Below are 13,075 nucleotides of genomic sequence, written 5' to 3' on the forward strand. Positions count from 1 at the left end.
TAGAGAGTAGTTCAAGGGAAGTAATTAGGAAGCAAAAAATGCTTCAAAATGTAGAAAAAAGTAATCTTTACCTTTGAATTCCTTTTACATCTTTGAGTCTCCCATCAATATTTTACATATTTTGATATAATCAAATATCAGTCTTTCATAATTAATTATTACTAAATTTGTAATCAGTGTGCCTTTTTTGTTTTAAGCCTCCAAAAACTCCACTAAACCAATCACATATCTGATATGTTATAATATGTAAAATAGCCATTTACTATTGAGAGATTAAATTAAAACTACAGATATAATTACTTTAATCTGTAGGATTAAATTTAAATAATGAAAACATATTAAGTTATCCCTTTTCATTTCTTGACACAGTTTTTCTTGATAAGTACACGTTTTTCAAAATTAACGAAATTGAGAATTTTGCACCCCGTTTCTATGGCAACCAAAGGTCTATTTCATAAAACCACTTTAGATTTTACAATTAATGACATAGCTGTTTAAAATTATTATAAAAAAAAAATCAAGATGTTTTTCTATGCGTGGCCAACCAATTTTGATAATTACAGAGAATTGATATTAATTTGTGTAAAGGCAGCATTTCGTAAATTTCATGGTCGTTATAATGACCTATCATTGGGTCGTATTTGGCTGACTTTTACAAACAATAGTCAGGCCCATGATTTTTATACCGGATTCGTCTATAGGATCAACATCATGGGTATAATCGGTCAGGCATCTGATTCCACCTCTGGAATTTCCAGGATCTGTGTTTATGGTCGCCTAACAGTCCGTTTTGTAATATTTATAGAATTTATGATTGATCACGTTTAGTATCTTCACCCTTTTTATAATATTCTCCAAGAAAATGATATTTGCAGTGTACCAAATCTTATAGTACTGAGTACAATACAACATCAAATTCAAGAAGTGCGTTAATCAATCAATGGCATCAATATGTACGATTTTCCTAGAAATTACACAACCATTTCCTAATAATAAATTAAAGACCAGACACTCTGTTGTCTTCAATAAAAATGAAAACTTACGTTTGCATACCTTCCCAGTGGCCATCTGTAAACTTAAATTTTGCTAAAATACCTTGATACTACTAAAAAGTACTGTCTAGTTGACATTAAGGTAAGATTCTTCTCACATTTCTTGTTTTCAAAAATTAATGAAATTTTCACAAAATCAAGAGGACAATATCACTAAGTGATGGTATCAGTGAGATTAAATTTGACAGTTTAATATTAGAGGCAAGGTCAGGTCAAGGTCATTACCTTTTCCCTGGACATTAAGAATAAAAAAAACATTGTTTCCAATCATGCGATCCCTGCTTGTAATTCAAAAGATTGAATGTTTTTCTTTTTGCATAAAAAGATACTATCATATAGGGCCTATAAGATGATATTACCAAATTGACATGGATAATTTAAATAAAATGGATATCTGCTAATCCGAATTTCCTCTACATTTCTTAAATTTTAAGGATTTATTAGTTATTTTTATATGCTTCCTATATTTAACTTTTTCTAATTTTCACATATAGTTAAGTTATCACATAAAGGTACAAAATAATACAAAAACTATAAGTTTTGATCGTTTACTAAGAGAGAAATAACACTTTTTACGGATTTTTGGCTCTAATCTGTACTTAGATTTGAAGTATTTCAAAGCCAACATTGTACTAGTTTGTATGAAAAATCTTATTTATTTGATATATTTTGAAACTTTAGTTCCTTATTATTAATCTAACTTACATTTAAAAATTTCGTGTAGTCTTTGATTGCGTAAAAATAATAACTAAATTCAATGTTCTGTAATATACTAGTCAAAATTTCTAAGTCCCCAGGCAAGTTTTTGCTTTACACTGCTCTTATATTGAATTATTTTAACAGTATAATTTAATAAGTATACAGGATAAAAAAGTAGCAAAACAATTTTTCTCACTCAATTTATTTTATTGAAGCACTTGAACACAATATGCAGAAACGTTAAGGCACCCTAGAATTAAAAATTCACAACGTTAAATACTGCATAATGCTCCATTCAAACGAATTCACAGCAAGACAACCGTTCCTCAAAGAGTTCACGCTATTTAAGAAAAAATCTTTTATTGAATGTTTTTCTATATGGAGACTAGGTCGTCCTCTAGTTCCGTTAAATTCTGCTGCTGGAAAAGATGTCTTAAATCCGGTCTATCTTTTTCTATACATGTAAGTTTGGGTTGAGATTAGGATGATAAGGGGGGTTACTGAAATTTTCTGTGCCTTGCTGACAATAGTTACATAATGTCTCATTACATGTATTCCCCATTCCTCCAGTTTGACATTGAGGGGAGGCCACTTCCGGTTCCGGTTCCATTGATATTTCCGGATAAACTCTAGGATGATTTTGTTGTGTTTGTTGAAAATCTAGCGATTTCTAATGATTAAAAGGAATTCAGATATGCTTTGTAGGTTTTTCAGGCAGTAATTATAAAGGTTTTAAGTAAAATAAAGTCATACAGTGAAAGGAAACAGAATTCTCGTTAACTACGACCAGCTTGGGCCATTTCATCTTCACTTTCACATTGTTGTGTGGACATACACCACATTTTAATCAAACTTTTTCTCTTTTTCGTTATCAATTTAAGATGGAGAACACATGGAAGTAAAGAATATAAAAAATACACCCGAAAAACATATGAAACTCGAACTTCATGCTTTTTAACAAAAACGGTCACGGTCGAGTAATTACACATTTTTTGGCCTTGACAGGTAAATATTACAAATTAAAGGCAAAATTGTAAGCAACTAGTACATTGAAGTCAAGGTTTTGAAATTTTTGCAAAAATAAAAGTGGGGACTTAGAAATTTTGACAAGTATAGTTTTGAGAGGCAGAAAAGAAGATATTTTCATACGCCACCATTCCGCCAAAAATATAGTCCCTGCTAGTTTTCAAACGCAGTTTACCATTTCTATTTAAAGTTGTATAATTGACGTATCAACAAATGCACTTTGAATATTCTATCTAGTTAGAAACCAGAGAAGAATCCTACCTTAAATGCATGAGTTTTTCATTTACAATAGCAGGTTGTTCTCGAAAACAGGTCATCCGACAATCTTTTGGAATGTCGGGTTAAGTAATATACTTATATTTATCTTATATTTTAATATACATGATAATTAAATGAATGCAAATACAAGGCATGTTAATAAAGGGACATACAAATTATGTATTATCAATCGCTTCTTTTCCTCCGTCCATGCAGTTGTTTTTGTTGTTGTTTATAGATTTTATGAGATTAACCACTGACCATTATCTTCACCCTTTTCATTCTTTATCAACTTCTCAGTAAATGAAGAATTAAAATTATATTTTTTTTTCAAATAAAATGGTCCCAGAATTTGAAAGTGGTTGTTACAACTTTCCTGTTGACAAACTTGAATTCTGGTGGCATTACAAAAGACTTCATCAAGGAGTTCAGTATGTTTAACAAATTATGTAGAGGAATGGGTTTTAAGAACTTAACCATGGACACTTATTGAGAAAGTGAAGAAAGGTTGTTGTTTCGAATTGGATACATATTGTAGAGTGAACAATTATTAAATGGAATTATTACATGTTATTCAAAATTAAATTATGCAATATATTCAAAATATTGTACATGTACACTGTAAAAATGATGTTTAACTTGTGTTTTATTTTTAAACAGTAGTGTTTTACAGTTAAACATAGAGGGTTTAAATACAAAACATTAGCGTTTTATATATAAACACTGATATTTAAACTGGTGTTCAATAAGTAGGGTGTTTAATCATCCGTCTTAAACACGTAATGTTCATATGCATCAAATCAAAAAATAAATTAGGCGTTGCTTCTCGGTATTTGCTGTAGATATTCACCATTTTTACAATGTCTTAATTTATGAAGTAATTCCGCACATAATGGTAGACATTGCTCGACACAGAAAAAAATACGAATCGCAAGGCAATATGTTGACTATAGATCATACCAAAAGCAAACACAATTAGCATTAATTAATAGTAATTTTGTGCCAAAATTTCAAAATTTTCATAAACTGTTAAAGGGGAAATAAAAACCAATATTATGATAATTTCTATAATTTATCAATATTTTAATCACCGGTGTTTAACACGAGTGTTCATTTCTTAACCATTTATATTTATAAATTAAACACGTGGTATTTATATAGAAATTGCAAATTAAACACCAATGTTTAATTTGTTATGATAGAAAATGACGCAGATGATTATGTCATAACATGCCATTTGAACGCAGAAGATGCAGAATCACGCATATACTGACAAGAAGCACCATATCTAGCAAGGAAATAGGAGGTATTTATACATTTCTTTATGTAAAATCTTATAAAAAAGAATGATGAATACATCAGAGATCTTAAAAATGTTTTTCATTCATGAAATGCAGGATCGTTTCCTATACTTACTAATCGTCTGAGTGCAATGCGGCCATGCGCAGACATAGACATAAAATATTGTAGTCTTTATATCTAATTAATTTGCAGGGACGTTCATCTGTTATTAACATTACTTGATAAAGAAAAGGGATTTTAAATGAAGATCATACTTGACCTTGAGAGGTGAGTTTTAAAAGGAAAAGCCCCCCCCCCCACACCCACACACACATCATTGATTCCTGATGAATAAATGTAATCCAATTAAATACCTGCCCTTGCTAACATTTATGCTCCCTAACATGCGACATTACTACAATCGCACATGTACATGTACCTACAATAATTTTCATCTCCAGCACGTACATGTACATGTTTTATGGAGACTTTACTTTTTTGAGGGAGTGCTTATTTACATGATAGAAAATGTCTTGAGACAAGGTAAACCCCCCCCCCCCCCACCTCTCTTAATTGTTGCTGTTTGGCTGCTCCTGCATGCAGGTACATGAACATTTAAATTTTTTAGTGTACACACTGTGCGCTTATATAATTTATTTGAATTGCAGAGTTTTATTCCTTATAACTTGTCTCAGTATGTATTATATAATTAGAATTGGCGTGAAGAATAACAAATCATTTTTTCCGATCTCAATGTATTCTTTTACATATAAATATCTGAATTTGCATAGTGAATATTTTTTCATCTATCTATTTTTCAGGATATTTCTGATGAGAAGAAGGAACTAGAACTATACTTAGTGTGAATACAATTTTGGAGAATGGAAAACTGGAGATCATCATCCGTTGTAGAAGAATCTGAATTTTACCCACAACCAGAGGAGCTAGACTGTTTAACTTGGTTAGAATATTGTATGGAAATGAGTGAGTGATACCCCGGCAGCTCTTGTTTAGTATCAAGAATATTTAAATGAATTAGTCCTTTACATGTCAAAACTGAAAAATTTCTTCATTTGTTTAAAACTCTGAATATTTATGAAAGTAAAATTGTAACATTTACAACTAGATTTATCTATATAATACACAATCCTGTACCCAGAAACCAAAAAAACATTTTCGGTCTTTTTGCATCATATTTATTCAGGAATTTCGTTGTTTTATTTTTTTTTTTAATGTAAAGGACGACCAAGCCCCTTTTAAAATAATGTTTCAAAATTTTACTAATGAAAAATATTTCATTTCATCAAGCGATCATGTATTTTTATATACAAAGACACCCCCTTCCCGACACCAATTTATTGGATTTTAGTTTACATGGTTTACACATGCAGCTTTTACATGTTCATGCTAGTTTGTTTTGATAATTCTATTTTTCAACTTAAATTGAATAATGTATCCATGTTTGATAAATGTGTTGTTTAATGTTATAATTGTTTATTAAGTTTGAACCCCAAATCAACATTAAACTATTTGTCAAATAAAAAAAAAACTGTATATACGTTGCACGTTTCCCCTCTGTTCTTATCCAGACTTTATCACCCTTCTTCATTTTAATAATTGCTGTGGAGGATCCCGAATAATAGATTTTACTTCCGGTTTTTCCGTTGACGTAGTTGTATCCAAAGCTATTATCATTTAGGACGATTTTTGTTATAAATTCATTTCCAGAGGATGCCAGAATGGTCCATTTACTTTGGGTTCTGTAAATTTTCCTGTGGTTGCATCATATGCAGATCCAGAATTTTCCACAACGTTGCCAAATATTACGACAGCATTATTTCCAGGGTTCGTCAGATCACGTGATATAAGTGCATAGAATGAAATTAAATTTGCTGGACAAAATATTCAATGCTTATCATATGCTTGTAGGATAGCTTGTAAGTTCATTTAGATTTTTAATTACTAGTATATCAAATAATCTACATGTATTTTTTAAACAGAACGAAAATAAAATCTAGCATTTCCCCCAAATTTTATTCACGTTCAGATCACGTTTTTAGAGTTACTGAAAATCTTAAGCGTCAAAAGATTCTAAGAATTAAATGTTTATCAAAATCTATATATTGTCTTTTGAACCCAGTGTATAATTTAAATGTTACCTTGTCTACTTTCAGTGCAGTAACCTCCCTTGAAGCCCATTCCTCTACACACTTCATTGTACGTATTATATTTCATAAGGAAATCTTTTGTAGTTGTTTCTGCAGTTGCTTCCGTTAATACTAATGTTGCAACAAACCGCATTCAAAAGCTGGAATCTGTTTGTTAAATTAGGAAAATTCATTATTAGAAGTTATTTTATATAGCAATATGAGGTAGACTTACTTGAACATTGTTTTTTCTTTAAAGACAGTACGACAGTACGATACAACTGATTTCATCAAATATCAAATTCACTTTTTATATGGTGGCAGGAATGTTTAAAGTCATTATATTGTACTATTAGTCTAATTATGCATTGATTGAGACAGCCTACTAGGTATTATGTTTTTAAAATCTGAAATGTTAGAAATCATATAAGTATGAATTGGTATTTAAAGGAAATTAAGCTACAACGAAACAAAGAAAATTTTGAAATTACAAAACTTTACCATTTAGCATTTAGAATTTAAAAAGTACGTATTATTCAATACTTTGTATAACAATTCCACACGATAAATTAAAGACCAGACATTTTTGAATCATGGACAACTGTTTCAGAACAAAAATAAAAATCATAAATTGCCATACCTTGTTACTGATCATCTGGAAACTTTCTTTGCCAAAATAAAGCATTCTGATTCTACCCCAACTACTCCGATTGATATTAAAAGACGTTTCTATGTTGTCTTCGGACACCAGACCTCACACAATCGTTAGGAGTTCTCATGGGTTTATAAATATGCCCCGTTAAAGGCAGAATTATTTTGCATTCATTTAAAGTAGATTTTCTTTTAATTTACAACAATCATTTTTATCCTTTCGTCAATGCGATATATGAAATATATGGAGATAAGGAAAAGTATTCAAACTCAAAGGTCCATTAACAATATAAATCAGTAGCAGAGCAAAGACGGACCTCTAAAACATCAAAGATGTGGTCAGGTGCCATGGAGGAGTGACCATCCCCTACAAACGGTCACCTCCGCCATGTGTTCCTTGTTTTTATCGGGAAATAACGAAGAAAAAGCGTCTACAAATCAGTGTGTTACATGTATCAGAGGTCTATATTGAATCGACTCTTATAAACTGTATTGTTTTAAAGGGATTTTGAGAATGATCACTAATGGTTGTCATAATAATCGTTCTTGGTAATAATTCGAAGCAAAGTGTCTTATTTCCCCCAATTCACTTCTAAGACCTACAAAAAGTTTTCTGATCTGGCAAATAATAAACAGTCTTAATACTTAAACAGAGCAAACAACTAAACTAATCACTACCAAAAATTACCCTACCATTGCAAATTGCATCATTGACATGTGTTTTTTTCTTTTTTTTTTTTTTTTTTTTAGCAAAGTTGTGTACTGCAAAGGTGTAAATTTTTCAGGTCCAAATTTTGCGATTTTCATGCCACAGAGCGTTCGCATGAATATGAATTTTTTGCAGAAATTAAAGAATTAACATTGTTCTCTTAGTAGGATACCTTACTTGAAACTGTTCACGTAGGGATAAAGTTTGCTAGAATTAATTTGCATTAATTACTCCCATGACTCTAGCCTGGTCCCCTGTCTCATCCTTGCCAAGTGACACGGGGTATACGAAGCATAATAGGGACAGGGAATCAGGCTATAGGATGACTCCCACGCAAAGAGTTCAATTTTTACCTCAGAATAACAATTCTGAAATCCAAAAATGTTTTCCTGATCAAAAAAGATGTTAGCAACAATATATTTTTAATATTATGGTATTAACTAATAAATGTTAAAAGCAGGAAATACAACAAATCAGGATATTAATTTATTCTTTCGAATGCCCTAACCAAAGATGCTACAGAGAAATCCGCTACACGGAGGCTGGGTGGCTGAGACATCCACGTGATAACAGGCCACCTCCTCCCCTGTCTGTGTGTCTGTTATCTTAGCGTCCACTCTGTAGTCTCCCTGAAATACAAAGAAATTCAACAGTTCTTCATTTTATTTTTAAAGAAAACAAGAATATTTTGTTTTAACAACCAGTTTTTCAATGAAATTGCGTTGTGTTCAACGACTTCCTGTTAAATAATTTAATAGTGATATGTTTTTATTCTTTACATGATTATGAGCCCTCCTAATCAACTGTTTTCATTGAACAACTTTAAGTTATCGTCAGTTTGTGAGAGAGGTTGGACTGAACTTTCTTATATCAGAATTTTTCTACTAAATTTTAAACTATTTTCAGTGTACAAAAGTCAATCAAAAAACTAAAAATATGAGGGGATGGAGAGGTATTTCTTGTGAAAAAAGAATATATATTAGAAAGGAAAACCAGTCAAAATCCATATGACATATAATATTATTTGTTTTATTTGGTAAAATATATGGATCTTTGACTTCGCATTTTTTACTCACAAAATTCATTTTTCACACCTTGATATAACAAATATCAGGAGTGACAAATCGGAAATGCTTTGATGAATTGAATTAAAGTACTGTACAGTTTTTTTTTTATCTTTGTGAGAAAATTGAAATAAAATTTTTATTCGGAAAAACATTTAATTGTTTTTAATTAAATAGGTCAAGTTTGTGTAAAAAATGTCTCTAATTAATAGAACTTACAGAAGCTAGCCATGACCACAGTCCACTCATTTCTGGTATTTTAAATGTCGCTGGAGTCATTGTGTAGGTTCCGGGTTGGAATGGACAATGGCAAGGGAGGTTCTGGGCTCTCAGTTGTGGTGGACATTGTGTATTGTTAAATTGTGATAAAAGGGTACAGAGATCATACGAGCTACAAAAGAATAACGTAAAAATTATATTCTTTTAAAACGTTTTTGTATCTCTAATTTTGAACCTTTGGGAGGGAAAGAATTTATTTTTTATAATTACGAATGTCATTGCTAGAGTCTTATCTCAAATTGAGATCAGTTCTTCATAATTAGGCCAAGTAACCCATTCGTCATTGAAAATGATTAGGGCATCGTACTTTTCAAGTCATTTATACATTTCAATGACAATATCCAAATCCCTTTCTACGTACCAGCTGCCAACGCCTGAGATACATGGAACAGTGATCCAGAAAAGGGCGTGTTTCTGTATATGGACATCAAGTTTGTAATGGTTCCCCTGGACCACTCTAGGGGCCTGGATTACGATGTCTCCGGTCAGATCCCCGGGGACCACGACAGGGAAGGGATTCAAATGGGCAGAGGTCACATGAATAATCTTGTTGGGACTTTGGTCTGAAAACATTTATATAGTGAAGAATATCAACGATTTGCAAATAGCAATCCAATGACAAATACCTGTCTTGGAAATAATTCAGAGCTTTTTTTCCAGTAGACCTTCTTTAAAAAAGTCTTAGTCGAAATTAAAAAGATAACTTTGTTTATCAAAAATAATTACACCATTTTAAAATCATTTATCGCGTATTAAAATAAGAATAATATATTATCAATGTAATAAGCAGGACCTAGGTTTCTGATAGATGAATAATTGAGTTTCAGGTTTATTCCGCATATTGTAAATCTTTTTTCATGAGTACTTTGTAATCAAATAGCGAAATGGCATTTGCCGTCTAAACGCGAAAACGATTTTTATTTTGAGGGTGATTGTTTGTTAGAGAGATTTGTACGAATTTCAGCATCATAAAAATAAAAGCGAGTAAATTTGTTAGGCGAATGATATTTCTCGAAAAATTATACACTTATTCAACGCGCATATTTAGGAATCTATTCGAAATTTTCATTGTTTATATGGCACTTTAGATGACATTGTTATCTTATAGTCTTTTAATCTCTAACTAAACAATCTCCATCATATTTGAAATTAACGATGTATATTTACATCAAGATTTTCTTTCGATTGCAGATTTTTAACTTGCATGTTTTTGAACAAGCCAGATTACTTTTTTTTTTAAAGTCAACTATAAATATTAACTTAAGCTGCATCTCTTTTCCCCTTATTTTTAATCTGTTCGTTTCCATTGAATTTCATGTTTTTATGAATTTCATGATTTTAGAAAAATGCATGCACATCAACCAAGGAATTCTTAGAAAACTTCTAAACCCGATAATTCGTAAACGCAGTCTAGATTACTAGTAATTAGTTGTTTACGTCATTTGATAAAATGGACTTGTTTTTGTTTTTATCCCTGTCAGGGAAAGAGCACTAACCTTGTTTTTTTTTTATTTTTGGACAAAATAGAATGATATTAAACACGATCAGAAATAAACATTACTTTGACCAGTACACAAGTTTGTGGAGTACTATTAACCAAGAAATATACACATACTAGATAATAAGAATTTATACATCAACTTACTACAGTCCCTGTAAGAAAAGGGATGAGATGCAAAAGATCCGGACACTAAAGCTAAAAGAACAATTAAAAAGCCTGCCATCTTTCTTGTAGTCTAGTAGTAGATAGTCAGAGTCTAGTTTTGAATCCGAGGACACAGCGTGACAAATAACTGGAGCCCACAATAATGATAAGAAGCACCGTATTTCGACGATATTTCATTCCAGCTTTAATCTGTAGGTATGTTTGTCCCACTTCGACAAACTTAAGATTACACAGAATGAAGGAAGGTCAAAATGGACATGCTAAATCATTTGTGGCACTTTCCCTCATTTATCTTGGTAAGCTTAATAAACAACCGCCCATCTCTAATTTGTTGCTAACAACTTAGTTTTCAATGTATGTTTGACTGTACTGTCGGAATATTGGAAGTGAGCCATGGCAGATAAACCAAAATAACACATTTCAAGAGGAAGAGGTTGGGTTTGGGGGGAATTCAATTGACAGTTAAATTTTATTTTTTAACTAGAATGGCCTATATTTAGAATTCAATAAACTCAGTGAGATTCAAAATTACTATGGAATCATTTAAATTCGTGGGGGCCAATTTTCGTGGATTACTTAAATAAAAATACAGGTTTATGGAGACAATATCGTATATTCTCTTAGGCATACAAAAAGAAATATAAATTTGTAATCACGGTTTATATATCATATTATAGTGGAGGATGTTAATTTCGTGAATGAGGGATACCCACCAAATCTAAGATAATTGAACCACGATGATATCAAATAATTCCACAGTGCATTTATAATCCCAGAATAAAACAAATCGGGAGAAAAATATTCTACGTGACAATTTATGGTGCTAGATCGTCTTCTAAATAGAATGGGGAAAATAATGCAAATTTATTTTAGTGTAGTTCTATAATATCGTAACTTTACTTTAAAATGGTAATATCTGAACATAATGTTGAAGAAAGACATAAAAAGCTTTCAAATAAAAAAAATCTTTTCAGATTATAATTTTTGGCTTTATGCTGCAGTAGCTAGATACTAATGTTTTCCTGTTCCAAAATCGAATAAAAGTAATCATATTCAAATATGATATAAGCTGTAGGTTTTCACATTTTTATTGCATCATGATTTGCATTCATGGGAACATTTTTCTTAAGAGTTTTCCAAATTATATTTTAAATTTTCACATGTTCTGCGATATAAATTCTCTGAATTTTTTTCGGAGAAAATTTTTTTTTTAATTCATATTAAGTTAACAACTTTTTTAGCATTATACAAAATGGTATAGGGCTATTTTTTCAGGTTAAATCGATATATTGTTAATATTTCCCGCATGAATTCAGAAAAATGATATATATTTCAAAATCTTATACTCATATAATTATCTTTTTAAAGAGATTTTTAAAAAATCATATGGTCAACTCAAACAACCCAAAGTAACAATAATTTAAACATAATCAAATACTACTCACATTCGTTATAACAGTAACGATAATTAAAGTCATCGAATTTTCTCTGAAACTGATTAAATAATATTATTTTTAGTATGACATTTATATATTCAAAGTTTAATGACAAGTCGTATATGGATTGAATGATAAATCTTACAAGGACTACCTCTTTACTAGTTTATGAAGCCTTATTTAATTTATGATTATAAATTAATTTATTTTTAATTCTCAGTCAGACCTTGACTCCAAAAATTTTCCAAATATTACCTAAATTAAAAACATCAAAATGTACGTCAATTCAGCACTTTATACGGAATTTCTTAAAAATCGTATGTAACTAGACGTGAAAAGAAGACAAAACTTGCTCTGGCCTTCAACGCGACATTTAGATACATTGACGACCTATTGTCGATTAACAATGATCATTTTCATTCTTATGTCGACACAATATACTCTAATAACATCTGTTTCATATTTGGATATTTCACTTGAAAAAAGATATTATTGGTTAATGGTAATATAACAACCAAGCTCTAAAATAAAAGTGATGACATTAACTTTTCAATCGTCAACTTCCCTTACTTATGCAGCAATATACCCGCATCACCTGCATATGAGGCTTATACTATAGTATCTCTCAATTGAATCAATATGCAAGAACATGCTCTTCGTATGTACAATTTCTAAAACGAGGTAAATTATTGACAAACAAGTTGATGAAACAAGAATATCAGCAGTCTCATTTAAAGTCATTATTTTGAAAGTTTTATGATCGATACACTGACCTTGTCAGCAAATACAATTTATCATTGAGTCAAA

General features: G+C 30.9%; 1 protein-coding gene across 1 annotated transcript; it reads right to left on the reverse strand.

Annotated features, from left to right (window-relative positions):
• Window positions 1-8,288: 8,288 nt before the first annotated feature.
• LOC134243927 (ganglioside GM2 activator-like) lies at window positions 8,289-11,117 on the reverse strand. The gene is made up of 4 exons (XM_062726163.1): window positions 10,812-11,117; window positions 9,528-9,729; window positions 9,107-9,278; window positions 8,289-8,452 (listed from the first exon to the last, which is right to left on the reverse strand). Exons 1-4 carry the CDS (start codon window positions 10,888-10,890, stop codon window positions 8,327-8,329), a joined length of 579 nt encoding a protein of 192 aa, XP_062582147.1. The 5' UTR covers window positions 10,891-11,117; the 3' UTR covers window positions 8,289-8,326.
• Between the last annotated feature and the right edge of the window lie 1,958 nt (window positions 11,118-13,075).

Source organism: Saccostrea cucullata, unplaced genomic scaffold (assembly GCF_032062105.1).
Source record: "Saccostrea cucullata isolate Sc308-1 unplaced genomic scaffold, CSIRO_AGI_Scuc_v1 ctg79, whole genome shotgun sequence".
NCBI classification, from domain to species: Eukaryota; Metazoa; Mollusca; class Bivalvia; order Ostreida; family Ostreidae; genus Saccostrea; species Saccostrea cuccullata.

What these genes read in the sequence shown, in the direction of transcription:
- LOC134243927 (XM_062726163.1), bottom strand. Translation starts at nt 10,890, where the DNA reads ATGGCAGGCTTTTTAATTGTTCTTTTAGCTTTAGTGTCCGGATCTTTT. An exon ending in ATCTCAGGCGTTGGCAGCTG is followed by an intron (nt 9,279 to 9,527) that starts GTACGTAGAAAG and finishes ATTCTTTTGTAG; the next exon opens with CTCGTATGATCTCTGTACCC. An exon ending in TGTGGTCATGGCTAGCTTCT is followed by an intron (nt 8,453 to 9,106) that starts GTAAGTTCTATT and finishes TTTGTATTTCAG; the next exon opens with GGAGACTACAGAGTGGACGC.